This window comes from Kogia breviceps, chromosome 11 (genome assembly GCF_026419965.1).
Source record: "Kogia breviceps isolate mKogBre1 chromosome 11, mKogBre1 haplotype 1, whole genome shotgun sequence".
NCBI lineage: Eukaryota > Metazoa > Chordata > Mammalia > Artiodactyla > Physeteridae > Kogia > Kogia breviceps.
In genome coordinates, this window is record NC_081320.1 from 84,500,983 (window position 1) to 84,516,576 (window position 15,594).

The 15,594-nt window shown below is 37.3% G+C and overlaps 2 protein-coding genes across 4 annotated transcripts in view; one reads left to right on the plus strand and one right to left on the minus strand.

Moving 5' to 3' along the window:
• Window positions 1-1,714, minus strand: part of EFR3B (EFR3 homolog B) — a 134,701-nt gene extending 132,987 nt beyond the window's left edge. Inside the window, exon 1 of the mRNA XM_067007996.1 lies at window positions 1,656-1,714. Within this exon, the coding sequence (XP_066864097.1) occupies window positions 1,656-1,704 (49 nt within the window). The 5' untranslated portion in view covers window positions 1,705-1,714. The remainder of the gene's footprint in view (window positions 1-1,655) is intronic.
• The window catches only part of DNAJC27 (DnaJ heat shock protein family (Hsp40) member C27), a 38,954-nt gene continuing 24,793 nt past the window's right edge, over window positions 1,434-15,594 (plus strand). The window contains exons 1-2 of one of the 3 annotated variants that reach the window (XM_059079226.2): window positions 1,434-1,726; window positions 11,055-11,137. In XM_059079226.2, coding sequence (XP_058935209.1) covers window positions 1,640-1,726; window positions 11,055-11,137 — 170 coding nt within the window. In that variant the 5' untranslated portion in view covers window positions 1,434-1,639. The remainder of the gene's footprint in view (window positions 1,727-11,054; window positions 11,138-15,594) is intronic. The other 2 variants (XM_067007997.1, XM_059079228.2) reach the window with 2 other exon arrangements.

Consider the following 15,594-nt stretch of genomic DNA (forward strand, 5'->3'; position numbering starts at 1 on the left):
TTACTGCTCTTATGCTCAATAGTATTATACCTAACCAGTCTTTAATAGTTGAAGATCTGACATTTTGCAATTACTATTCTACAATACCAGTTCTATTACCGGGTCAGAGGTGAACTATCAAAGAAACAGATGTTTATTGATTTATCAAATCATACTGAGAGATTAACATCTGGAAAATCAGTATAAATCCAATTATTTTAAGCTTTAAACTATCAAAATGCTAACCAGGACTTATATTTCATATTTGTAAAGAATTTTAGTAGCTTCATTGAACTAAGTTATATTACTTGTTGATTACGAAAACAATCCAAAGAAAGCTTTTTTCTTAAAAAGCATTTACTGTTTTAAAATTAAATTTTAAAATTAAAATGCTTGAAAATATAATTTAAAATAACTGTTACAAAATTTTGAACCTCTAGACACTATCTTCATGCAATGTATTAATGATGTTTAAAGCTATGTGGGAACAGAAGCAATGCTGCCTTTGCCCTCGTAATTTATTGGGAAATTGGCAGCCATTCTTTTTCAGGGTACTAAATAATCATTTGTCAAGTTCTATTTATCTTCTGTAACCACAGATATTGACTCAAAAAACTACAGTTCTTCTCAGACTGATTTCTATTCTAGCAGATGCTTTTCTTCTCATCGCTTGGAATCAGAATAGAAAAGTGGTTATCTTAGAATTCATTATTATTCTACTGTTATATTATCAGCTAAAGGAAACATGAGAACAGAAGATGGGGTTAAATTTACATGAGTAGCAAGGAAAGGAGGTAAACAGAGCACACAGCTACAACCACACACACCTTCATAGAACTAAGAGTGTAAGAAACGTCTAGTCTGAGCTTTCCGCCTGCAGATGAGAACTACGTAATATAAGATCAAGGACTAAACTAAAACCTCTCTTGACTCCAAATGAACAATCTTTTTTTTTTTAAATGATAGGTACAAGATTCAGATCTTGCCTAATGGCCCTCTTCCAGAACCAAAGCCCGACTTCCCCACTTCCCTGGTTCCAGTTCTCAGGAGAAAGTCCTCTCAGGAAGCCCGAAGGGAAACATATTGCAAGAGGGGTCAGTGGATGGGCCCATCGGTACTGAAGCATACACAAAAAGTACCCCAAAACGGACCGTGGTCTACTTCGAATATTTAGCGCCACTGGCCCTTGAACTAATCCATAATCCCAGTTACTTCCAGTCCGAGGATCTGCCCTGAATAGCCAATAAATTTCTACCACTCTGCTGCGAACCTAACAAATGTCTATGTCCTGTCGCCCCCTGAACACAAGGTAGTGCCCTCCCGGCAGAGTAAACTCAGCAACGTTCCAATACCACCTTCCTGCATAGGGACGCATCCCGGACTAAATCCCGCGACCCCAGGGAACAGCCTAGTCTCCGGAGCTTGGCGATGACGTCACGCTGCCCCTTTCTAGCATCGCGAGACTCTCTCCTCCCTCACCCGGTTCCCTCAGCTCCCAGACGCCCGCGCCCACGGCCAGACAGAGGCAGGGATGGCGAGCCGCGTAGCCGGGGTGGTGACGAGATTAGCAGTTCCGCCATTGGACGAGGAAGCCTGAGGGACGGGGCCAGCGTGGGGAGAAAGGAGAGACCAAGGCGGTGGCCCCGAGAGAGCCAGAGCAATGGAAGCCAACATACCGAAGCGGAAGGAGCCTGGCAAGTCCCTGCGTATCAAAGTCATCTCCATGGGCAACGCCGAAGTGGGAAAAGTGAGTACCGCGCTGGGAGGGGCGGGACCAGAGCCCGGCGGAGCCACGTGGCGATTGGCTGGGAAGGCGGCCACTCAACAGCTTGGGACCCAGCCTCCTCCCCGCCCCTGAGCAGGCCTGGGTATCCTGGGGGATGCGGCTCCGCGGGGAAAACTCTCCTGACCTTTTTGACCTTTGGGTTGCCCCTTCCGACACCTAAGAAGGTGTCTCGAGTGGCCTCTAACCCTTGAATGTATCCCAAAGAGAGTAAGGAGGCCTGGGTCCTTATGTCAGATTGTTTGCCTGGATACCATATTTGCGTTCTAGGTCACCCGTCCAGGACTCAGAGGTGGAGGAAAAAAGTTTAGTTAACCCCAGCAGAGCTGGGGAGCCGAAGGGAACTTACTGGGCCGTGTGTGAGGATGGGGATTTGTAAAATTTACTCCGCAGACATGGAGACCAGAATCTACATTTAATTTGTAAGAGAGCATAACTGATGCTGAAGTTGTTTCACAGGGTACGTGCAATGGATGTCAAGGAACCTACATATTTTGTTTTGTTCGTTTGTTTTGTTTTTATTTCTGGTAGTGTCACCACATCCATTATCTCAAAGAAGTCTTAGTTCCACTGCCTTTTTCTGTGCTGCTTCTACTGGCTGTCAGCTCTAAGCTCTCCCGTAGTATGGGGGAAGGGAGGGCGAGAGGTGAATGGAGGTCTTTCCCCACATGAATTCTAAGACTGCCTCTTCTTCACCCAAATTGTCTCTCCTTCAGGGTAAGTGGAAGCTGTTGGTTAAGAACCTTCCAAGGTCATCAAATCAGTGATTGAGACAGGATTAGAACCTGGGTGTTCACATTCATTGCAGTGCTCTCTTTCCATCATTATTTGCTGTCAAAATCAACTCCCAGTAGGATCTACATGCCAAAAAAGCTGTTAATGGGAGTGTTTATGCCAGTGTCCTGCACATAGTTGATGCTCAGTAAATGTTTACTAGTGTCTTTTCTTTCCATTTAGTATTATCTTGTACTGTTTATGTATCTATGTGTATGTGGGTATTAACATAGCTGAAAGTCTACAATTAGTGAATGTCAATTGTGTGCCAGCCATTGAAAAGAAAAGAATAAAACCTCTAGAAGGTTATGTACTAAACTGGCTAAGTGAGCATGCTCACTTTTAAAATTTTAGTATGCTTAATGGTGCAATATTAGAAATAGCTTAAAATGCCCAGTGTGTCACCACATTTATGTGATATGGTTCTAGATTTATTAGCCCATGCAATTAGACAAGGGAAAGAAATAACATACAAAATGCTAGAAAGGAGAAAGCAAAATTATCATTATTTGTTAATGATATGATTGATTATCTGGAAACCCAAAGATAATTAACTGAAACGCTATTAGAAAAGACAAAATTAATATACAAAACTTTATAGCTTTCCTATATCAAATTATAATTGTTTGGACTATATAATTGAAAAACTATTTTAGTTTACAATAACAACCAAAATAAAGGGCCTAGGTTTAAACTTACGAAGAAATACGGAGCACCTAGGACCTATATGAAAAACATTTCTACAAAGGGACACAAAATTACTTAGACAGATGGAAAGATATACTTTCTTCTTAATTAGGATCACTCAATATTTTAGAGATGTCAGTTCTTTAAAATAATCTACAAATGTGATTCAGTTCCAGTTAAAACAGCAATACTTTTTTGTTTTCTTCAGAACATAGTAAAAGGTACTAAAGTCCTTATGAAAAATTAAATGTGAGAATCAGCAAGAAAATTATGGAAAAGAAATGAGAGGAGACTAACACTACCAGATATTGAAACAAATTTAAAGTTACAATATTTTCCTGTTGATACTGGAGAGGAAATATAGGGACTTCAGTGGAACAGAATGGAGTCCAGAAATGAACCCAAACATATAAGGAAATTCCGTTTACAACAAATATAGTTAAACTGGGAAAGTAGGAACCATTTAATAAGCACTTTTACAACAACTTTCTACTATTTGGGGGTGGAGTGGATTCCTATTGAATGCCTTTCTCAAAGATAAATTTTTCACAGATAAAAGATTTAAATGTAATTTAAGAATTTTGCCTTAGTTATAAAAGTAATACATACTCATTTTAAAGAATTTGGAAAATATAGGAAGATATACAGATAAATAATTTCAAGTTAAAAATTAAGGCATGCCCTAGTAAATAATCTTTGCATCAAAGGGCAAATCAAGGCAAATGACAAAATAACTAGAAAGCTATGAAAGGAGAGAATGCATGCCAAAATCTTCAGGGCAAATTTAAAGCTGTAGTGAAAGGAAAATGCATTATCTTACTCGTTTCTAAAAAAGAGAGATTAAAAACTAAAGGAACATAATAGTTCTACAACTTTGTGAATATGCCTAGAACCGCCGAATTGTACGCCTTAAAAGTTTGAATATTATGGTATATTATGGTATGGAATTTTTAAAAGTAAAGGAACTTAATACTTAAGACAGAAGAAAAAGGACACAAAATTCACCAAGAGAAGGAGAGAATTCCCTGGAAAGATTCATGAAAAAGAAAAATGCCTAAAATTTTATTTAAGAAAAATAGAGAAAGCAAAAAATTGCAAGATTAATACTGAAAACGAGACATAATCACGTACTGGAAGAAATTGAAAGAAAGATTAGAGACTACTACATTCAGTTCTGTGGGAACACATTTCAAAATGTAGAGGAAATGGAGGATTTCTTAGCTAAATATAAATTACCAAAATTGACTCAAAAAGTAGAAAACCCAAATGACCAGTCACTAAAGGAGAAGTTGGAAAAGCAATTAAAAGACTTACTATCCAAAAAGGTATCAGGCTCAGATGGCTTCATGAACAAGCTTTATTTAAGCTCTAAATAACACATAATTTCAGTTAAGTTATTCCAAGGCAAAGAAAAAGATGAACAGCACTCCAATTTATTTATGTAAAGTCATGATAACTTAAATAGCAAAACTTGATATAGTATCAAAAAAGAAAAGTATATACCATTTTCACATATACATACAGATGCATAATTCCTAAATATCCACAAATAGAATTCAGCAACATAGCAAAACAATTTCACTATTAGCAAGTAGGGTTTATCCCACAGAGTGCAAACTTGGTTCAACATCAAGAAGTTAATCAACATAATTTGTTATATGAACTGATTACTAGAGAAAATATTTTCTGTAAAAAAAATGATATAATCAACCTAATAAACACTTTAAGCAGAATCAGAATAAAATGAAACTACTTAAATATGAAAAACAATATTTTTTATTATTTTTTTTAAAACAATAGTTATTATTAACCAACAGCAAAAATACCAAATGGTAAAATGCTAAGGCCATTTCCTTTAACATTAGATGCAGAAAAGGATACATACTATTTTCTTTCATTATTCAGCATTGTTTTAGAGGTTCTGGAGATGCAGTAAGACAAAGGAGATTCCCAAGGGCTAACTCCCTAATGGGTGAATTTCTCTGTGGTCTTTGTTTATATCCAATTCAGCTTTCTGCATTGGCACCAATTTACCCCAGAATCCCAGCCCAGTTCTCAGTGTCCTCTAGGAGCTGATCCTGATGTTCTTACCATTGACTCTTCATATCAACCAACTCTGAAGACTGCCCTAATTCTAGATTTCCAGTTATGGTAAATATTTTCCTGTTAAGTCAGTTGAATTGGTTTCCCTTACCTGCAGTCAAAAGTACCCACATCGTACAGTATTATATATACTTCTCCGGAGTTTGCTTTTTCTCTCTCTCTCTCTTTTTTTTAAATGACATCCAGGATTTATTTATTTTATTTTATTTATTTATTTTTGGCTGTGTTGGGTCTTCATCACTGCACACAGGCTTTCTCTAGTCGCGACGAGCGGGGGCTACTCTTCGTTGCAGTGCGCGGGCTTCTCATTGTGGTGGCTTCTCTTGTTGTGAAATGCGGGCTCTAGGCACGCGGGCTTCAGTAGTTGCGGCACGTGGGCCCAGTAGTTGTGGCTCACGGGCTCTAGAGCACAGGCTCAGTAGTTGTGGTGCACAGGCTTAGTTGCTCCACAGCATGTGGGATCTTCCTGGACCAGGGATCGAACCTGTGTCCCCTGCATTGGCAGGGGGATTCTCAACCATTGCACCACCAAGGAAGCCCTGCTTTTTCTCTCTTAACAGTAGATTGTGGTGATTCCTCCAATTATTTGACATAGCTCCAATCACTCTTTTTCATGGTTGCATAATGGTCCATGACATGCGAGTATCCCCTCTATTGATGAGAATTCACTTGTTTCCCTTTTTCCCTACTACAAACAATCTTGCTATAATACATTTCTATAAGTATATATATCCTTAAATACCTGGACTAGATTCCCAGGGGTAGAACTGCTGAGTTGAATAGCACATTTTAAAATTTTAGTAGCAATTGCCAATTGCTCCTCAAAAAGGTGTGTTTCTACCAGTAATATGCTGGTACATTTTCGCCTAACTCCCTGCCAACACAGTATTGTCATTCTTTTGATTGCTACTAATCTGGTTAGTGAGAAGTAATTTCATTGTTACTTTAATTTGCATTTCACTGACCACAGATGAAGCTGAGCATGTTTTCAAATGCTTATTGAACATTTGGATTTGCTTTTCTGTGGATTGCTCAATTTATAGTCCCTGCCTATTTTTCTGTTGGATAATGTGTCTTTCTTACCAGTTTTTCTGGTTTGGGGACGTTAGAGTTATTAACTTTTTGCCAGTCATATGAATTACAGATATTTGCCCCAGTATGTTGTCTTTTAATACTTTTATATTTTACCATACAATTGCTTTTATTATTATTTGTATATACTCAGTTATGCCTATCTTTTTAAAATTGAAATATAGTTGATGTATAATATTATGTTAGCTCCAGGTGTACTACATAGTGATGTGACATTTGCATATGTTGTGAAATGATCACCACAAGTCCAGTAACCAGCTGTCCCCATACAAAGTTATTACAATATTATTGACTATATTCCTTATGCTATATAACACATCCTAGTAGCTTACATTTTGTAAGTGGAGGTTTGTATCTCTTAATCCCATTCATCTATTTCACTTCCCCATCCCCCGTACCCTCTGGCAACCACCCATTTGTTCTCTGTATCTATGAGTCTGTTTTTGTTTTGTTTGTTTGCTTTGTTTTTTAAATTCTACATATAAGTGAGATCATATGCTAGTTGTCTTTCTTTGACTTATTTCACTTAGCATAATTCCCTCTAGAATTCATTCATGTTTTCACAAATGGTAGGATTTCATTTTTTAAAAATAGCTGAGTAATATTCCATTTTTATATGTCACATCTTCTTTATCCATTCATCTATGGATGGACACTTAGGTTGCTTCCATATCTTGGCTATTGTAAATAATGCTGCAGTGAACATTGGGGTGCATATATTTTTTCGAATTGGTGTTTTTGTTTTCTTCAGGTATATACCCACAAGTGAAATTGCTGGATCATGTGTTAGTTCTATTTTATTTTTTTTAGGAACCACCATACTGTTTTCCGTGTGGCTGCACCAATTTACAATCCCACCAACATTGCACGAGGGTTCCTTTTTTTTTCACATCTTCTCTAACACTTGTCATTTATTGTCTTTTTGATGATAGACATTCTGACAGGTGTAAAAGGTGATATCTCATTGTGGTTTTGATTTGCATTTCCCTAATGATTAGTGGTGCTGAGTATCTTTTTCATGTGCCTGTTGACCATCTGTATGTCTTCTTTGGAAAAATGTCTATTCAGATCCTCTGCCCATATTTTAATTGGGCTATTTGGTTTTTTGGATGTTGAGTTGTCTGAGTTCTTTCTATATTTTGAATATTAACCCCTTATCAGATAAATCATTTGCAAGTATATTCTCTCAGTCAGTAGGCTACCTTTTCATTTTGTTGATAGTTTCCTTTGCTGTGCAAAAGCTTTTTAGTTTGATGTAGTCCCATTTGTTTATTTTTACTTTTGTCTCTCTTGCCTGAGGAGACAGATCCAAAAAAATTTTGCTAAGACTGATGTCAAAGAGGGTACTGCCTATATTTTCTTCTAGTTTTATGGTTTCAGGACTTAGATTTAAGTCTTTAATCCATTTTGACTTTGTTTTTGTATATGGTGTGAGAAAGTAGTCCAGTTGATTCTTTTACATATAGCTGTCCAGTTTTCCTAACACCATTTATTGAAGGGGGGTCTTTTACCATTATATGTTCTTCCCTCTTTGTCCTTGATTAATTGACCATATAAGTGTGGGTTTGTTTCTGGGCTCTCTATTCTCTTCCATTGATCTATGTGTCTGGTTTTGTGTCAATATCCTACTGTTTTGATTACTGTCATTTTGTAGTATAGTTTGAAATCAGGGGGTATGATACCTCCAGCTTTGTTCTTTTTTCAAGATTGCTTTGGCTATGCCTGTCTTTTTTTTTTTTTTCTTTATTGGAGTATGGTTGCTTTACAATGTTGTGTTAGCCTCCACTGCACAACAAAATGAATCAGCCATATACATACAGATTATGCCTGCTTTTATGGTTTCTGGGTTTTCTTTCTTGGTTGAAAAGGTTTCCCTAAGGTTGTATGTATATTGCACATTTTCTTCTGAAATTTTTATTGTTTTATTTTTAAATACTTAAATCATAAATTTATCTGTAATTTATTTTTATATATAGGGAAATTCAGGGCCCAACTTAATTTTTTTCCTGATGGATATGCAATTATGCCAGTAACATTTTACTAAATAAATTCTTTTTTTCCCATTGACTTTAAATATCCACCTTTGTCACTTTTTAAATTTTTATATATAATGGGATCTATTTCTGAGCTCTCTGTTCTGTTCTACTGACCTACTTGTCTATTCTTATGCCAGTATAATACTCTTCAGTTTCAGACTGTATTTTAATATCTGTCAATACAAATTCCCACCTCTTTCCTGCCCTGCCCCTTTCCTGTTTTTTCATACTTGGGTTAGTTCTTCTCAGATAACTGTTCTTTCATATGAATTTAGGGTAATTCTATTAGGCAAAAAAAGATTCAAACCTTAAGATTATTTTTTTCAAACCTTAAGATTTTAATTGGAACTGCATTTAAAAAGTACCTAAAAAAATCTATTTAAGAAAAATAGAGAAAGCAAAAAGTCTCCCTATATTTATGTTATTTAACTTAGTTTATAAGATTCTAAGGCCCAGGAACCCTGTCTCTTTGGTTATAGGGAGTGGTTATTCATACCATTAATTAAATGTGTGTTTCAACGGGAGAGGCCACAACAGTGAGAGGCCCCCGTAAAATGTGTGTCTCTTTAAATACTTATGGCTAGTATTTAAATAGTGTACTGGAGTTAAAGAACTTACAGAGCCCTTAATCTCATGAATAATTTAGAAAAAGGCTATATTTATTTTTCTAGGATATTGTGAGAGAAAACATTTGAGAAGTGCTTTCAACCTGTAAAGTGTTTTTTAAAAGTATAGCCTCTTAGCAGTACTCACTCCAAAGAAGTTTCTCCTTCAGTTCACAATGAGCTTATTAAGTACTTTTTAAAGCAACTGTCCTATTTAATATAGATTGAGGTTCATCAGGAAAGTGTTTGAGCAGAATAAGCTTCATGACCAGCACTTCAAGTAAATTATGTTTCATGAGTGTTAAGGGTTGCCATTAATGTACAAGTCATTTTAATTCAGTTTTTCATTGGCACTGAGCTAATTGCTCAGATATAAAGAAGTAAAATACCGGTGCTTGCCCTCAAGTAGTTTACTGTCTAGCTGAAGAAGTAAGATAAATGTGCACATGTGACAAGATAACAAGGCAGTGAATAACTGATAACAAATACATTATATATGTATATATAAATTTATATACATATATAGTATATGTACCATATACACATATAGTATATAAAAAGTGTTAGAGAAGTTCAGTTGTAGGCAAGATCTCTTATAACCTGGAAGCTCAGAGTTTGCACTGGACCGTAAAGGATAAGTAAGATTTGGAAAGAAGGGAGAAAGCTCTTTCCAGGTAGAGAGAAAAGTAATGACAAAAGTCAGGCCTGGGAGTTTTGCAGAAATGGAGGGTTTATATTAGAAGGGTTTAGACAGAAAAGTCAGATTAGGGCCAGATTATGGAGGATCTTGAATAATGGACAAAGGAATTTGGATGCTGAACTCTTGGCAGTGAGAAGCCACTGAAGATTTTTGAGTTAGGGAAGTGAAATAACGTTAGTGGTATGCAGTGTTGATTGAAGTTGGGAGGGAAAGGGGACATAAAGACCAATAAAGAATTTCCTGTAGTTGTGGTTGTACAGGAGTAGATGATGAAGACTTAAACCAAAATGGTACCAGTGGGAACTGGAGTGAGGAGAAAGATGGAAGAAACATTCAAAAGAAGATTTAGAAAGACTCAGAATCAAACATGACTTTAATAATTTAATACCCTGTAATTGGGAAAGTGGTGGTATTATTAACAGAACTAGGATATGAGCAGGATTCGCTGTTTTTATGTATAAGATTAGTTCATTTTTGGGCATTTGGAGTTTGTGGAACAGTGAGTGGGGCATCTAAGTAGAAATTAATCTAGTAGATATTTGGAGATGTGGATCTGGTCTGGGGAGGGAGGTCAAGGTAGACAGATATTTTGGTGTTATTATTAAAAATATAAGAGTAGAAGAGGTCTTCAAAAGAAAAGAGAAGGACTTCCCTGGTGGCTCAGTGATTAAGAATCCGCCTGCCAATGCAGGGGACACGGATTCAATCCCTGGTCCGGGAAGATCCCACATGCCGCGGAGCAACTAAGCCCACGCGCCACAACTGCTGAGCCTGCGCTCTGGAGCTGGGGAGCCACAACTACTGAGCCCATGTGCCACAACTACTGAAGCCCACGTGCCTAGAGCCCATGCTCCACAAGAGAAGCCACCGCAAGGAGAAGACCTCGCACCGCAAGGAGAAGACCTCGCACCGCAAGGAGAAGACCGCGCACGGCAAGAAGAGTAGCCCCCACTTGCTGCAACTGGAGAAAGCCCATGCGCAGCAACGAAGACCCAACGCAGCCAAAAATAAATAAATAAATAAATTATTTATTTTTAAAAAAAGAAAAGAAAAGAGAACAAGGATTGAACGCTAAACTGAAAACATACCCATATTTGGTATTAAGGGAAGAATTTTAAAATAATTTTTCTTTAAAATCTTCACCTTTAGTATTTGTTTCAGTTATTTTATAGTTTTGGCTTTTGAAAAAGCTTTGTGTCTCTTGGTGAATGAAGAAACCATAATGAAGAAATGTGTTTATTTTGTATACATTCCCAGAGTGTCTTTATTAAAAGCATGTATTTTTACCTTTTTAGAGCTGTATTATAAAGAGATACTGTGAGAAAAGATTTGTGCCTAAATACCTTGCAACAATTGGAATTGACTATGGAGTCACAAAGTGAGTACATATATTCTTTCCTTGGGTTTGAAAATTACATAGAAATTCAGAACCCTTCTAAACTGATCTGTCTTGAAATGGAGAGTCTGAAGATAAACTGGGACACATAGGAATGAGACCTTTACAGATAGTAGTAATCATATCATTTGTTCATCATGGAGTACCTTCTGTTTGCCAGGCTTCGTGTGGGGTGTAGGGTCTGGTGATGAGCAACTCAGCACAAAGCCTGCCTGGCAGATGTAGCTTTTCAGGAAGCATGTTTCTATAAAAGCAGTTCTCGTTAGCAGGTATGTTTTTAGAGAATTTTGAAATATTCTCTCCCCAAACCCTAAATATTATGTGGAAAATTTTCTGTCAGAGAACTTCCTTTTATGATCTTTACATCCTATTAGAATCCAGCAAAAATGATCTGGGAAGAGTAAAATTAGGTATAATGGGAATTTATTTGGAGATGAATCAAGGGTGGGTTGAGCTTGGGGAGATAGGGTCACATTAACAGGAAATTACACTGGGGGAAAGTAGAATTGGGGTAGACAGCACATCCCCAAAGGTGGAATTTCAGGTGTTCACTATTCTGACTCCAACCTGGCCCTTCCCTTCTCTCTTATCTCATTCTTTTACACACTTTACTCTCCATCCATGCTGAATTTGGGCCATCATCCTTGCCTATCTCAGTGCCATCATTCATTCTGTCCACCTGAAATGTCCTTTCCCCTTATCTCTCCGCCTGTCAATCTCCTCAAGGTATAAAGTGTAACTGTTCTCATATGGCCTTCTGAACAGCTCCTTTATCAGTCAGGACTCATTTTAGTTGAAAATGACAGAAATATTAAAATTCTCTGCTATTCATGGGTCTTAGCATAAATTGTCATGTGTTACAGTTTGTATATGTTTAATGTCTCCTGCTAGATTTAAAGCTCCATTAAGAAGGGGCTATTAGTATAAATTATCTCCAGGTACCTGGTACAGTGCTTATACATAGTCGATACTCAATAAATAATTATTGTTAGGTAAGATAGATACATCTGAAGAGGAAGTTTGCAACATTAGACTATGAGGGCAACATGAAGAAGGTAGACTAAAGTGGTAGGGTGTATCTGTACTTCAGGGCATAGGATTTCATCAGTTATATGGTAGGATATCCTATTCAAGGCAGTTTTGTTTTGAATACATGTTAAGTAGCTAATTTATTCATTTAAGAAATAAGAGTTACCATGTTATGCCCTAGAACTGTGGTTTATTCAACAGACTACAGTCATCTCTCAATATCCAAGGGATGTTGGTTCCAGGATCCCCTGTGGATACCAAAATCTGCAGATGTTTAAGTCCCTTATATAAAATAGTGTAGTATTGGCATGTAACCTATGCACATCCTCTCAATACTTTAAATCATCTCTATAATACCTAATACAATATATCAATAAATAGTTTTAAATACTATGTTAATGCTATGTAAATATATAGTTGCCACCTTGTGGCAAATTCAAGTTTTGCTTTTTAGAACTTTCTGGAATTTTTTTTCTGAATATTTTTGATCCAAGTTTAGTCGAATCCATGGATACAGAGCCTTCTGTAAGGCTGACTGTATTGTTTCTGGTTTATTTTATTTTATTTTATTTTGGTCTTATGGTGAGGAGGAGGATATTATTGACAGAAACCCAACTCAAGCCAAAAAAAAAAAAAATCAATTCACATAATCCAATTTTAAGGATGTAGCTGGGCCTCAGAGATCGCTGGAACCAAGGAGAGAATATAACCTGGTCCTTTCATGACGTGTCTCTCTCTACCTTTTGGCTCCTTCTCCACAGCTGCTGGTAGCTCTCAAGTTTACCAAAACTAATCACAAATTTTAAAAATACCAGGTAAGGTTTTGATTGTCCAGGTGGAGATAGGTGCCTTTCCCCAGCTCAGTTAGCTGTGGCCACAGAGTGGCATCAAAAAAGAAGATGGAAGAACCCATTTAAACCACAGCTGGGAGAAGGAGGGTACTCTTTTGGCGGTCAAAACAATAGATTCATATATGTATAGCTGATTCACTTTGTTATAAAGCAGAAACTAACACACCATTGTAAAGCAATTATACTCCAATAAAAATGCTACAAAACAAAAATAGATTCCCACTCCATCCTTCAGATTTCAGTACGCTTAAGAATTAGTTGTAGAGTTTGTGAAGATGAATATTCCTAAGACCCACCCACTAAGATTCTGATTCACTGGATCTGAGGTGGGGCACAGGACTACATTTTTTTTTTTTTTTTTTTTGCGGTACGCGGGCCTCTCACTGCTGTGGCCTCTCCCGTTGCGGAGCACAGGCTCCGGACGCGCAGGCTCAGCAGCCATGGCTCACGGGCCCAGCCGCTCCGCGGCATGTGGGATCTTCCCGGACCAGGGCACGAACCCGTGTCCCCTGCATCGGCAGGCGGACTCTCAACCACTGCGCCACCAGGGAAGCCCCAGGACTACATTTTAAACACCCTCCCCATATTTCCATATAATGATGCAGGTAGTCTTCAGGCCACAATTTAGGAAAGCACTGGCTTGAGGTAATGAATTACCATTTTTCTTAAGGTAATTTCCTCTGTCAGACTTCTGAATTAAATTGACCTCTTTTGAGTTTCAATTTGTGAACACATTTGTGTTACTTCCTGATTTTATAAACTTCAGTTCCATCCCTTCTCAGCTGCTATCTGGCAAAACTTTCTAATATAAATTGTTCCACGAGATCTAATGCAGATGCTCTCAAACTCTGTTATTATTTTGTTTTGTTTTACTGTTCTCACACTCTCTTTTGTAAGATGGATCCTGATTTCACAGATGTTAAAATGAAAACAAATGTGCATCTTAGAATTGATGAAATATGGCAGAGAATTCAGGAATGAAGAAATCATGATGATTAGTGGTTAGTTTGATTGAAATATAGAAGTAATATAAAAACAACTGTAGGAATTATGGTTTCAGAAAAGAAAGTGAAGAAAAGTGGAAAAAAAGTAATAGAGAGAGGATATTATAAACTTGGACAGGGAACAATAACCGTAACAATAACCATAAATAACCATAAATAACCACATAACACATAACCACAATAACCATAAATAAACCAGGAGGTAGTATAGAAACAATGGGAGCAGATGCTGCTGTCCTTGTAGTCCATGGGAGGGACTCTTATCAATGCTGTCTAAACTGAAACATGTTACTTAAAAAAACTTAACTTTAATCTGTTAATTTATTGCTAATAATCTCCATTTTTAACCTTACAGGAATCTTTTTAGGAAATACTGTTTCTGTTGTACAGAGCATTTATATTTAAAGCTCAATAATTCCTCCCAGTTTACATCAGTTTCTTTCTTTTTCTTTTGTTAAATTCAGTGAAATGTAAATTTTATGCTTTTAAATTAATATAATCCCAATTTTATAAAAATATTTATGTCTATCAGTCTTATCTTTCTGTAGAAAGAAGTCTACAGTAATGTTCATCTATATTAATGAAGGTTTTTCTTCTGGGTGGTAGGATTTGGGATAACTTTTAAACTTTCATCTTTCTACTTTTCTTTAGTGTTTGAATTATTTATGATGTTTCATTCATTCATTTTCCAATAGTGATTTTAATTTTTTTTGGTATGTGAACATTCATAGAAGCTATATTTCTAGTAGCGCCAAGTTAGAAACAACTCAAATGTCCATCAACAGATTAACAGATAAACAAACTGTGGCATATTCATATGATGGAATACTACTCAGGAACAAAAAGGAACAAACTATTCATATATGCAACAACATAGATAAATGCTAAAATAATAATGTTGAGTAAAAGAAGGTAGACAAAAAAGTGAACACACGGTATGATTCCACATATATCCAATTCTAGAAAAAGTAAACTGACCTAATAGTGACTGATAACAGATCAGTGGTTGGCTAAGTAGGGCAGGAAGGGCAGGAAGGAGGGGTTGCAAAGGGGCCCAAGGAAATGAGTGATATGTTCATTGTCTTGACTGTGGCAATGGCTTCACAGGCGTAGACATATGTCAAACTCATCAAATTGTATACTTTAGACATGTGCAGCTTACTGTACATCAATTATACTTCAGTAAAGCTGTTCAAAAGAAGGAGGAGGAGGGAATGCGGCAGCCCTTGGCCCCGTGGTGGAGACCAGTCACTCCTCTGCTCTCCTGGTTGGGTGCAGATGTGAGTGTGGAGTTTATCTACAGAATCATGTCTCCTCTGCCATCTAGGTATTCTTTACCTACACAGCTGCGTCTCCCCCAGGTGTTCCAGGTTTCTCAACGGCAGGGCAGTGCCTTCTGTGTCCAGCCTCTCCTGGGGTTGACCATTCTAGTCTGGTCACATATTTGCAGAGGTGGGCAGCCAAGATAGGGAGGTTCTGTAACATCTGGTGCGTGGGCTCTGCTGCTTCAGAGGGCAGAAATAGAGCCACACAGGAGCCACAGGGACCTCATACC